The sequence below is a fragment of the Equus asinus genome, chromosome 10 (assembly GCF_041296235.1).
Source record: "Equus asinus isolate D_3611 breed Donkey chromosome 10, EquAss-T2T_v2, whole genome shotgun sequence".
NCBI lineage: Eukaryota > Metazoa > Chordata > Mammalia > Perissodactyla > Equidae > Equus > Equus asinus.
In genome coordinates, this window is record NC_091799.1 from 10,763,245 (window position 1) to 10,775,830 (window position 12,586).

The window sequence follows — 12,586 nt, forward strand, 5'->3', positions numbered from 1 at the left end:
TTTTCACTGTGGTCTCATCTTTTTCATCTCTGCTGTCTCTCCCGTCGTGTCTTTTTCCATCCCCTTGTTTTGTGTGGCGTCTCTCCTTGTCTTTGATTAGGCTCACTGAGGTTCGCCCAGGACCACGGGGGGTCCACATTGTTGAGTCTGGGGACTTGACACCCATCTGGGGCTGGCAAACCCTGGCACCCCCCTAGGGCTCTTAGAACACCCTTCACGGATTTCGAGACACCGAGGCCCCCTTCTGCTGGGGGGCCACTCCCTTCCTCTGGGGGTAGCTGTGTCGTCCCACGCCCAGCCCCCACAGCCTCCTCCTTGGGCTTCTAGAGGCGTTTCTCCCATCCCACCAATGGCTCCGTGGGTCCCCTGGGTCCTGGGCGTGATGTGTCCTGAGGGCCTCCAAGCAGGGCATGCTCCAGGGCAGCAGCCCCCTGGGCCACCAAAGGCTGGGTGACAGGTGCTTCCAGAGCCTGCAGATGGCTCTGGTGCTTCAACCTGCTTTCAGACCATGTTTCCAAACTGAGAAGGAAATCTCATATGGAATCCAGCACGGTGACCTGTGCCTCTTTGAGCTCCTGGGTCTTCACTGTTGGCGGCAGAGGCCCACTGGCCACAGGCCAGGCTGGCGTGCTGCGCCCTTGGTTCGCTTCATAACCAACATTCACGAAGACAGAGCATTGAGTTGCGCAACAAAGGAGCTTTTCTATGTCCTGTGATGGGCCCATGGCTGAACAGAACACAAAGCAACGTGCATTTATCATTGGTCTTCACTCATCAACGCCTTTGTCTCCACAGTCCTCCACGCCCAATAGCACCAGATCTGGCAGGAACAGGAGTAACCCTCGTTCTGTGTGACATATGCTGTGGTCGGGTCATATGCCAGGTCAGGAGAGGCTTAGAAAGAAAGTGAGTGAGGGGCCAGGGAAAAGGAGGGTGACGTTCTATGTGGAGTAGTTGAGACTCAGACGGAGGGAGGTACGAGCCATGAAGGTATCTGTTGAAAGAATGTTCTAGATAAAGGAGCAGGCTGGGCTGTGCACAGATGAGCAGGGAGGCTCTGGTGGGCTCAGCAGGGAAACAAGGGGTGAGACCCTCAGGAACTCAAGAATCCACCTCTGGAGAAGCAGACTCCTGGCAGAAGTGGTCGGGAGGGCAGCCGTGCGTGCCAAAGGATGGAGAGTCCGCTGGGAGTGGGTGGTTTGCAGTGACGATTGGACTTTTTAAAAATTGTGGTAAAATACACGTAACATTTACCATCTTAACCATTTTCAAGCATACGATTCAGTGGCATTAAGCACGTTCTCATTGTCGTGCAGCCGTCCCCACCATTCATCTCCAGGACTTTCTCATCCTCCCAGACTGAAGCTCTCTCCCCATGAAACACTCACCCCGTCCCCTCCCCATCCCACCATCCCACTTCCTGTCTCTGTGGGTTGACTCCTCGAGGACCCTCACCACTACAGGATTTCTCCTTTTGTGTTGGCCTCATTTCACTGAGCATCATGCCCTCCAAGTTCATCCATGTCGTGTGTGTCAGGATCTCCTTCCTCTTTAAGACTGAGTAATACCCATCGTATGCATGGAGCACGCTTGTTTATCCATTCCTCCATCAGTGGGCGCCTGGGTTGCTTCCACCTTTTGGCTGCTGTGAATAATGCTGCCGTGAACATGAGTGCACAGATATTTCTTCAAGACCTGCTTTCTGTCCAGGAGTGGGGTTGCTGGATCATACGGTTATTCTGTGTACTTTTTTGAGGATCCGTCCTGTCCTCCACAGCAACTGTGACTTGGCCTTTAAAAGTTCCTCTGTTTGTTGGCACATGTAGGGGTATTTGTCATATTATATTTTATTGCCTATGAAAATGATGTTAGTAATGACAGTAAGTGCAAACACATTGCGAGCACCTCCTCTGTGGCCAGCTCTCCGGAGGCATGCAGGGAGGGTGGGGGTGGGGGGCGGGCTGCTGGGGCACCATGGTGGCGTCAGGGAGAAGTTTGTCAAGGGTCTGTGCAGGCTGGAGTGTCCACTGGAGAAGGAGTGCCTTTCAGATGACGGGTAACACATGATTGCACGCTTAGGGGCATGTGGCTCTGGCCACCACGGTTGTGACCAGCGAGACTCAGACTAGCACTCATAAACTCATGCGCCTCCCCGGAGTGTTTGAGGCTCGGCTGCAGCGTGGGGGTCCTGGGGGTACAGGGTGGGGCATTGAAGTGGCATTGCATTCTCACCTGTGCAAAAGCCCGTTGACCACACTCGGCCCCAGGATTTCATTCTAGAAAAGTAATTTCCTGCTTCTGCAATTACAGGCCTGACCCCTGACCTCATCCTAAAGCGTGGGGGTCCTGGCAGGTGAGGAGGGGCCAAGTGTTGGTCAGGGCCCAGGTCTCCTCCCAGGTCCCACTCACTGGGGCAGCGAGTCCTTCCTCCCGCTGCCCGGCGCCAACTGCCTGAGGCCGAGGGTTGCTTTTTTGTCCTTTAATGGTATTCTGGGAAACATCGTCCCTGGAAATTATGAATAGATGTGCCCTGAAAGCGTTCTTTGTGGTCACCATTCACAGGAATGCACGGAAAGTCTGAGAAGGCCAGCAGGACAGATAGCCTGCAGCTGTTGGATCTGGCATTTCCCAAGCTTGTCAGAAACCAGCACGTCCACAGGCTGACTGCCTCTGCCCTGCGGCCCATCCAGAACACCAAGCAGGGCTGGAGAGGACGGCCTCTGGCGTTGAACACCTGGGCTGCCGTGGACGCCTGGCTAAGCTGCCCGGGCTAGCGTCCTGGACCGCCCGTGGCAGCGGAGGGTGGGCTTTTGCTGTTGAGGTGCGTCCTCTCCCAGCTCTGAGGCTGGAAGACCCCAGGCAGGGTGTCCCAGGGCTGCACTCCCTCCACAGGCTCTGGGGAGGGTCCTCGCCTCTTCCAGCTCTGCAGGCTCTGGCAATTCTTTTTTTTTTTTTTTAATTGAGTTAATGATAGGTTACAATCTTGTGAGATTTCAATTGTACATTAATGTTTGTCAGTCATGTTGTAGGTGCACCACTTCACCCTTTGTGCCCACCCCCCACCCCACCTTTCCCCTGGTAGCCACTAAACTGTTCTTGGTCCATAGTTTTAAATCCCTCATATGAGTGGAGTCATACACAGATTATCCTTCTCTCGCTGGCTTATTTCACTCAACATAATTCTCTCAAGGTCCATCCATGTTATTGCAAATGGAATGATTTGGTTCTGTTTTGCAGCTGAGTAGTATTCCATTGTATATATGTGCCACATCTTCTTTATCCATTCGTCTGTTGATGGGCACTTAGGTTGCTTCCACGTCTTGGCTACTGTAAACAGTGCTGCAATAAACATTGGGGTGCACAGGACTTTTGGGATTGCTGACTTCAGGCTCTTTGGATAGATACCCAGTAGTGGGATGGCTGGATCGTATGGTAGTTCTATTTTTAGTTTTTTGAGGAATCTCCATACTGTTTTCCATAGTGGCTGCACCAGTTTGCATTCCCACCAGCAGTGTATGAGGGTTCCTTTTTCTCTGCAACCTCTCCAACATTTGTTGCTATTAGTTTTAGATATTTTTGTCATTCTAACGGGTGTAAGGTGATATCTTAGTGTAGTTTTGATTTGCATTTCTCAGATGATCAGGCGCCGGCAATTCTTGGTGTTGCTTGTCCTGTAGAAGCGTTGCTCCAGTCCCTGCCTCTGTTGTCACACAGCCTTCCTGCCGTGTCCCCTCTGTGCCCCTGTTTTCTCTTACAAGGACATCAGATATTAGCCTAGGCGCCACCCCCATTCCAGTCTGCCTCATCTGAACTAATTACATCCGTAAAGACCCTGTTTCTAAATAAAACCACATTCTGGCTCTGGGTGGACATGAGCTTTTTGATGACACCATTCCACCCAGCATGCTGCCTTTCGCTCATGTTAGAAATTGAAAACTGGGAACACCGAACTTAGAGGACTGTCACAGGAATAAAAGCAGATGAAGCAGAAAAGGGAGCCGGGAGGGCCACTGGACAGCACACGCTCGAGAAACACAGATGCTGGGAGTCCTTTTCACTCGGTCGTGTCAGATCCAATGGTGAGCAGCAAATGGCATCATTCCCTTCCCGCCCCGCCCCACGTTGCTTCAACCTTCTGCAGAGTTTCGACAGATGCAGGATCTGCAGTCCAGGCCCCAGCGTCCTGGGATGCAGAGCCACCCTGAGGTGGAGCAGTGTCCACGCTGACAGGTACCTGCCCCACCAAGAAGCAGAGTCTGTGGGCCTCGGTCGCCACGCGGCTGCCACAGGAGGACCAGCCCGAGTGGGCTGACTGGACGAGGACTAGGGCCATCTGAGCTGCCCCTTCTTTCTCCATCCCCACCCCTGAAAAAGGGTGCCGGGGGCAGCCTGGGTCTGCAGTCTCCCCGGCAGGTGGGTTCCTTTGTGGCACAGTAACAAATGGCCTCTCTGGGAAAGAACAAGAGGCCAGATGGCAGACGAGAGCTCGTCCACGAGACTCCTTACCTTTTGTCCGAGGTGCTGACGATGACATGTGGAAAGGCCCTTCACACCAGGGGATGGGGGGACAGGGGCTGCCCCTCCAAGGCCCCCCTCCATTGGGAGTGGGGCCTGGACACCTCGGAGGCAGCCTCCCCTCTCCTTGCTCCTGTCTCCCACCCCAGTGCCCACGCCTCCCCAGAGATGAGCCCATTAAACCTTTGGGATGTCAAGTGGGAGCCACTGCACACCCTCGCATGGGCCCGGGGCACCTGCACCCTCCACGGGGGCTGTTGGTCATTGTGGAATGAGCGAGATGTGCTCTTCTGCGACTGGCTCCATCCCCTCCTGCTGGCGCCAGCATGCCTGCAGACCCCCAGTTGTTGATGGCAGCTTGCTGTGATGCAGCGGCACAGGGGTGCGTCGAGGGATTTACAGTTCAACGTCCGGCAGAGCGCAGACTCCGACACTGTGGACGTCTCCATCACACTTGCCCACATGGAGCATGCCCGCACTGCCCCTGTCATGCACCCCTTGAAGGCCGACTCCCTTTCCCACCCGGACCATCCGTCCTCTGGGCAACCCTGTGATGGCCAGGACCATCACGTTGTCCTGTTGTTGTTCTTATTAGTCTTACCAAGCAACAAACACTCCACAGTGCTCACCACAGCCGGGCCCACCCTTGGCGCTCTGTCCTACTTCACCCTTGCCTCGTCCTACAGGGGGTGGGGCCACAGAGGAGACCCCATCAGCCCCAGGCCAGAGGCAGGAGTATAAACAGAAACAGAAGGAAGACCAGGAAGGGACCACAGCCTTTCAAGGAGGCCTTGCCCAGCCAGGTGGGGCAGGCAGCACTGAAGCTGGGGCGAGCCCCCAGGAAGGGCAGCGGGCAGGAGAGGGTGGGGTGGTGCCAATGATCTGTGCCCCATGTGGGACAGACGGCCAACCACTGGCGCAACGTCCACGGATCCTGGGCTGGCATGGGGCCCTCCAGCCCTGGGCTGACCCACAGCCCCACCCTCCAGGATGCAGCTGTCCTCAGTGCTGGCTCTGACCTGTCGTTGTCTAAGAGCCTGATCCAGGAAGTGCCCCGACGCTGGCAGCCAGCTGGGACCCGCACCCCAGACCCTTCACTTCTGGGGCCTACCAGGACCTGTCCAGGCCCCAGGGGCACAAGGGACCTTCCTGTTTGCACTCGGAGGGGAGAAGGCCTCCTATTGTCCCAGTCAAGGAAGCCGCCGAGGGCCGAAGATGAGTCACGGGGATTCCGGGAACCGCATGGCGGGGGCCTGGACAGTGCTGGTGCGTGGCCCCTCTCCAGTCTCCCTCCTATATAGGGCGCCGAGTCTGTGCCTCGGCCTCCACACTCTCCAGAGCTCAGAGTGCACCTGTAGCGCAGCCATGAAGTGCCTCCTGCTTGCCCTGGGCTTGGCCCTCATGTGTGGCATCCAGGCCACCAACATCCCCCAGACGATGCAGGACCTGGACCTCCAGGAGGTTTGAGGGTGGCTGGGGTGGGCTGAGCTGTGGGGTGGGCAGGGAAGCTGGCCTCAGGAGGACAAGAGATAGAGGAGGCTGTGAGGTCGGGGCCTGGCTGGTCTGCTGGGGCCGCCCTAAGAGGTATGCCAGCCTGAGTGGCTTGAACGTCAGAGACTGTCTCACCTCCCGGGGGCTGGAGCCTGAGATCCAGGTGTCGCCAGGGTGGTTCCTCCCGAGGTCCCCTCCTGGGCGTGTGGGTGGCGTCTTCTCCCTGTGTCCTCACGTGGTCATCCTGTGCGTGTCTGTGTCCCGATCTCCTCTTCTCATAAGCTCACTGGTTGGACGGGATCAGGGCCCCTAACGACCTCATTTTGCCTTAATCACCTCGATAAAGACCCCATCTCCAAAGGCGGTCATGTTCTAAGGTCCTGGGGGTCAGGACTTCAACATAAGAATTTGGGGGGCATTATTTAGCCCATATCAGGGTCCCTCTGCCACCCAACATTTTTCCATCTCCAGCCATGTCTCCCCAAGATGCAACCACTCCCCACTCATTCCCGGTCGTGGGCTCCTCTGGGTCCTTCTCTGGGCTCAGAGTGAGTTTAGGTAGAACACTCCTGAGGCCAGCAGGGGAGGGGTCCCAGGGCTGCCCAGGGAGGGGGTCAACGTGTGCTCTGAGAACCGCAACCCAATTCCTTCCCAGGCCATCCTGCGGAAATCGGGAAGGGGCAGGACTCGGCCTGGCTGGGATGGGGTGGGACGGAGAGTCCACTGTGGGGCTGGGGTCCCCTTCCGGCCCCTGGAGTGCAGCTTGAGGAACCCCCTCAGGTGGCAGGGAAGTGGCACTCCGTGGCCATGGCGGCCAGCGACATCTCCCTCCTGGACTCCGAGAGTGCCCCTCTGAGAGTGTACATCGAGAAGCTGAGGCCCACCCCCGAGGACAACCTGGAGATCATCCTGCGTGAAGGGTGGGTGTGCCCCCGGGCTGTGGGCCAGTGAGGGTCTGGCTCCAGGAGGGGTGGGTGGGCAGGTGGGGCTCCTGATGGGACCTGGCCATGCTGTGAGTGGGCACGGTGCCCCAGGGATGGGGCTTGGGGCTCGGAGGTTCCCGGTGTCCCTGGGGCTCCTGCCAGGGCTCTGGACCAACAGGCTGACCACACAGAGCAGTTGCACGGTGTGGGGAGGAGACCGAGTGGAAACCGGCTGGTCAGCTGCATGCTACAGGTCCTCAGGGTCTGGTCTGTTCCTGCCATGAGCCCTGCCTGCCCCCAGAGTAGGGTGGGGGGTGCAGGAGAGAGCCGGGTGGCTGTGGTGGAGGAGATGAGGACTCAAACCCCAGGATTGTCTGCCAAATGTGGGTCATTGTCCCTGCCGTGGGTGAGGGCACTCCCAGCTGGTTTCTCTCTGGCTCCATCTGACTTCTCACGGCCCCATCCAACCTGGTCACCTGCCAGCTGTTAGAGGTGACAGTGGGTGCAGCCTAGGCCCAGGGGGCCGGCCGTCTCCCCTGGGAGCCCCTCCTGCAGCCAGACTTCTGCTCCAGCCTACAGTCTGACTTTATCAGAATGGTGTCCATGCCGGGGGTTCACAGAATCCACTGCCTTCCAGGGAGAACAAAGGGTGTGCTGAGAAGAAGATCTTTGCAGAAAAGACTGAGAGCCCAGCGGAGTTCAAGATCAACTGTAAGTGCAGGAGGCTCCCGGGGCTCTGAGCACAGGTGCAGTGGGGTGGGGCTCTGGCCCGAGGATACTGAGGCATGGGCGGTGACGGTGGCAACACCATCAAGAACCAGCTTCCACTGCCGTCCTCGCCCCTCCCTCTGGTGCCGCAGAGCCAGCGATGGCAAGCAGTTCCCTGCTGGGCTGGTCCAACTCCCGAAGGCGACCGAGTTCTCTCTCTCCAGGCTGGGTCCTCGAGTCCCTTGGGCTGAGCTCAGGAAACATCTGTGTGGTCCTGCCCGCTTGCCCTCTGCACTGCCTCCCAGGCCACCTGCGGGGAGCTGAGAGCCACTGCCTAATCCCCAAGGGTCAGGGCAGCCCCCTTGACCCATCCTGTCATACCCTCCACCTCCTGGGCCCGGGATTCATTCACTCATCCTCTCGTTCCTCCCTGAATCCAAGAGAAGAAAGCACCGTGGGTGTTGGGGGGGATGTCCCCCTCCAGACAGCCTGGGCCGTGTCCTGCTTTCCCCGCCCTTGGCCAGCCCTCCAGGCCGACTGTGACCCAAGGCTGCACAGGACAACCACTGACACGGACGCCAGGGCATCCACCCTGAGCCTGGCGTGATCCGTCGCAGTGGAGTCGAGACGCTGTCACTGCCTCTGCAGCCGCCCAGGAGACTCTGCCGTGCTGCCAGTGCCCGCTGGCCTCCGTCAGGCAGCCCTGTCTCGCTCCTCCGGTTCCCACGGCTCCAGGGCCACTCCGCCCCTCAAATGTGACCCTGTCTGAGGACCATCCTCTTCTCCTCCCTCACTTGGTGGCACCCGGTCTCACCCGAGATCAGTGTGGAGACCTCATTTCTCAACCACTCTGGGTCCCGAGACTTGGGTGGGGGTGGTGGGTCGAGTGATGAGTGAGCCCGAGTCCAGGAGGCGGTGGAACAGCCCTGGCGAGATCCACGGACAACGCAAGGGCTTCCAGCCCTCTGTCCGGGACCACTGCGGGGAAAGCCCGGGCTGTGCCGGGTGCAGGAGAAGCTCCCGCCGAGTCCTCGGCAAGAGGAGCCCGAGGGTCGTGCAGGCTGCTGCCCAGCACCCGCCTCCTGCCAGAGGGGAGAACCCGCCTCTCATTTCCTCTCCCGTCCTGGTCCCTCCTCCAGACCTGGATGAGGACACAGTCTTTGCGCTCGACACTGACTACAAGAACTACCTGTTCCTCTGCATGAAGAACGCGGCCACACCCGGGCAGAGCCTGGTCTGCCAGTACCTGGGTACGCGCCAAGCCCCAGGCTTCCGCGCTGAGATGTGGCTGCTGGGTCCTCGCGGGAAGGAGGCGGGGGCCGGGCGAGGGGGCCTCTGCCCTGGCGGATGAGGGTGGTGGGATGCTGGGAAAGGTGGTGTCTTGCTGGACTGTGGGTGGCTGGTGATGCAGAGCAGACACGCAGGCTCCTGTGGTTGGTTTGACAATCTCCATGAGGCCGACGGGTTGCTATGAATCCAACAGGCTTTGTTGACGGAGAGTTTCAATTATTTCACCAAACAGGAAGTCAGACACAAAAATGGCCTTAAACTATAAAGTCCCGAAAGCAAATGTATGGTGGCATTGTCACTGTCACAGAAGCGGTGTCGCTGAGTGTCCCAGGGTCCGAGTTGACCATGGCGTTGGGCTGGGGAGGTCTCCCTGGCCCATAAATCAGCCAGCCTGGGTGAAGGAGACCCCACAGCCTGGGGGCAGGGGCACTTTTCTTCCTGTGACCGTGCAACCCTCCAGCGCTGCCCGGGGAGGAGGAGGGGGCCTGGGCCGAGTGGGGAGGCAGGGACCCTGGAAGTCCAGTAGGCTGAACCCTGGAGACCACCCTGGGAGGTTGGGCTGGATCAAGCTCTGCCGACCTCAGGACGTTGGCTTGTCCTTCCCATGCTCTCCAGCCGGGAGCCCCCAGCCCCCTGAGTTCTCATCAAAGCCCCCACAGCCCAGGGACTGACCCCCCCACCCCCCACAGCCAGGACCCAGATGGTCGATGAGGAGATCATGGAGAAATTCCGCAGAGCTCTCCAGCCTCTGCCTGGGCGTGTCCAGATCATCCCGGACCTGACCCGGATGGCAGGTGATCACCTCCACGACCCACGACAAGGCTTTCCCTCGGCTTGTGCCTCCTCAACCGGAAAGCCACGAACACAGAGAACATCTTCTCTCATTGTGGCCCCCTAGGCCTCCCAGGAGGCGGGTGACAGGCAGTTGGGGGCTGCAGAGCCCCCGAGGTGGGGTCCCCCAGCCCCCCCAGACCCCCCTGGGCCCGGGGCCGCCTGTCTGACTCGCGTCTCTTCCCCACGGCTCTCCCTCCCCCAACAGAGCGGTGCCGCATCTAGGCGAGCTCCAGCCCGTCCGCCTCCTGGGGTAATGTACCAACCGGGCCCCACGTCCTGGGCACATGGGGGTCTCAGTGGGGCCCCAGAACCCCCTGAATCAGCCTGGGGACTACCCTACGAGAATGGCTGGAACTGGGGTCCCTCCTGGTCCTTGTGGAAACAGGCTGGCCACGTGCCCGCTCTCTCGCAATGGCATCTCCGGGATGTTGTCTCCTGTGTCCTGGCCACACTCGCACGCTGACGTCCCCACCACTCCTTCTGGGGGGGAGAGGGGGTGGGTGAAGGTGGAGGGCTAGGAAGGATGGCATGGAGTGACGGCCACTCAGCCTGAAGAGGGTGAGATGGGGGCTCCCTCTTCCAAGGAGGGGTTGTCCTGCCCCCCGAGTCAGGGCGGGGCTGGCGAGGGTCCAGCAGGTTCCCTGGGAATCACAGGGGAGCCCCTGTCCACTTCAGGGCCCGGGAGCCTCGGCCCCTCTGCCGAGACGCCGTCAGCCCCTCCTCTCTGTCAGAGGAATCAGGAGGGACAGAGACCAAGGCGGCTGCTGGACGTCGCTCCTCCTGGGACGAGGCACCTCGAATCCCGGCCTCCATCTCCTGCTCTGAGCCATGCCTCCTTCAGCAGTAAAGAAATAAACCTGAGCGCTCTCTCTGCCTGAGTCTTTCCTGGCCGACGCGTGTGGGATGGAGCCTATGGGGCGGCTCAGGGGGAGGAAGAGCAGGGCTTCTGTGTCACAGGCCTCGTGACCTTTAGGGATCAGCGCACATTACGACAGGCTCTTAAACTTTCCGGAAGGAGACAGGAGTGCTACAGAGGCAGCTCCCTGGTTAAGACCAAAACCTCACAGAGGACAAGAAATGAAAAATTACCTGTCGCTTAACCTAATAAATATTGGTACTAACACTTAAGTAAGTTACTTGCACATCGAATTTGGCGCTCTTTTGAAAATGTAGCCCGCGTGACCCTCGGGCCCGTCTTTCAGGAACCTAAGGGCGATTGCGACCAGGCAGACTTGATACGAAACTTCGCATACCTATAAGTGCATCGGCCTTTCCTGGGCTAACGCAGAGTAAAGAGATTGCCCCTGGATAGAGGAGCTGGGCAAAAGAGGCCACAGGTGGGAAGGAAACTTGTTTTTCACACACTTTTGAGCATCACAAAAGGAAAAAAAGTATATAGCAACAGACACAGGGATTTTAAATAATAAGAACAATTTGTTTATAACAATACATACATACGTTTTCGTGTGTATATGTGCGTAGTTATATACATGTTATATATACTTAATGATATACGTATAATATGACGGTTCTAAAATATAGATGGAATGGAAACATTTCTAGAAAAATATCAATTACCAATATTGGCAGAAAAAGAAAGCTTTAAAAGAACAGTAACTGCAGACAATGAGGAAGAGTTCCAGACCTTCTCGGTCTACAGATGGGGACCTGGCACCCCTGCCAGATGGTCTCTGGCTCACACAGTCTGCTCCAGGGTTGTCAGCACAGAGATAACAGAGCAACATGTAAATGGTAACAAAGCCAGACGAGGGTGATGCGGGAAGAGGGAAGAGGATGCCGTCACATTTTGAATACAGACACAGCTATCTACGTAATGTATTAGTGGGTTGAATCTAACAGCGTATTCAACACATCAGGATGTAACCCAGAAAATTAAGGATGTCTGCATATTAGGGAATATATTAAAAATTTACCACCTTAACAGATTAAGGGAGACACACCCTTATAGGCATCTTTAATTGAGTTTTTAAGAAGTATATTTCAACAACATCACATCCCGCTCGTGAGGCAAACTCCTTCCGTATCAGGAGCGTCACTCGACCGACGTAAACTGGCTTACGCTGCGTCATGAGCAACTCTGAAACCCCAGAGGCTGAAAACATCAAAGACTTATTTCTTGTTTATGCAAAATTTCTTTTGCAACTTAGCAGGGGTGTCTGCACTCATGGTCACTGAGGATCCAGTGATGAAACAGCCGCCCCTGTGAGGTTGCTGGTCACCATGCCAGAGGGAAAACACGGACGTCCCGAGGGCCTCGGAACGCCCAGTCAATGCTCTGTCCTGACAGACACACTCATCGCCTCCCTGCTCAGCCAGAAGTTGTCACTCAAGCAGACGGGAGCCAGGAAGAAGTAGAAGGGACATCCTTAAGCTGATAATAGATTTTAAAAAAACAACAGCTAACGTCATACGTAATGGGAAGAGACTGCACGCTTTCCCCAGAGATGGAGAACAGGCCAGGCTGACCCTCCCAGCACTCCTGTCCAACATCACAGTCCACTCAGAGGACAGCAGAAGAAGTGACGGCGTGAGCACTGGGAAGGGGGCATCCAGCACAACTAGCAAGGCAAAGAGACTACACACAAATGACTGACGTCAGGAGAGACAGCGGGTCATTGCAGACCCCGCAGACGTCAAAAAAACAGCGAGAGAAAATCGTGCACAACTCAACAGACTCGAATTTGACAACGTAGGTGAAGTGGACCAATTTCTCAACACGCACAAACTACCACGACCCGTCCAACGTGAACGAGGCAGTGTGATAGCCCTACAGCTACCAAGAAAATGGAATTCCTAACTTGAAA

The 12,586-nt window shown here is 57.1% G+C and overlaps 1 protein-coding gene across 1 annotated transcript; it reads left to right on the top strand.

Moving 5' to 3' along the window:
* Positions 1-5,182: 5,182 nt before the first annotated feature.
* On the top strand, positions 5,183-10,626 carry LOC106829109 (beta-lactoglobulin-1). The gene is made up of 7 exons (XM_044778355.2): positions 5,183-5,976; positions 6,787-6,926; positions 7,567-7,640; positions 8,777-8,887; positions 9,617-9,721; positions 9,967-10,011; positions 10,437-10,626. The coding sequence occupies exons 1-6, from the start codon at positions 5,731-5,733 to the stop codon at positions 9,981-9,983; spliced, it is 693 nt and encodes a 230-aa protein (XP_044634290.1). The 5' UTR covers positions 5,183-5,730; the 3' UTR covers positions 9,984-10,011; positions 10,437-10,626.
* Positions 10,627-12,586: the final 1,960 nt, after the last annotated feature.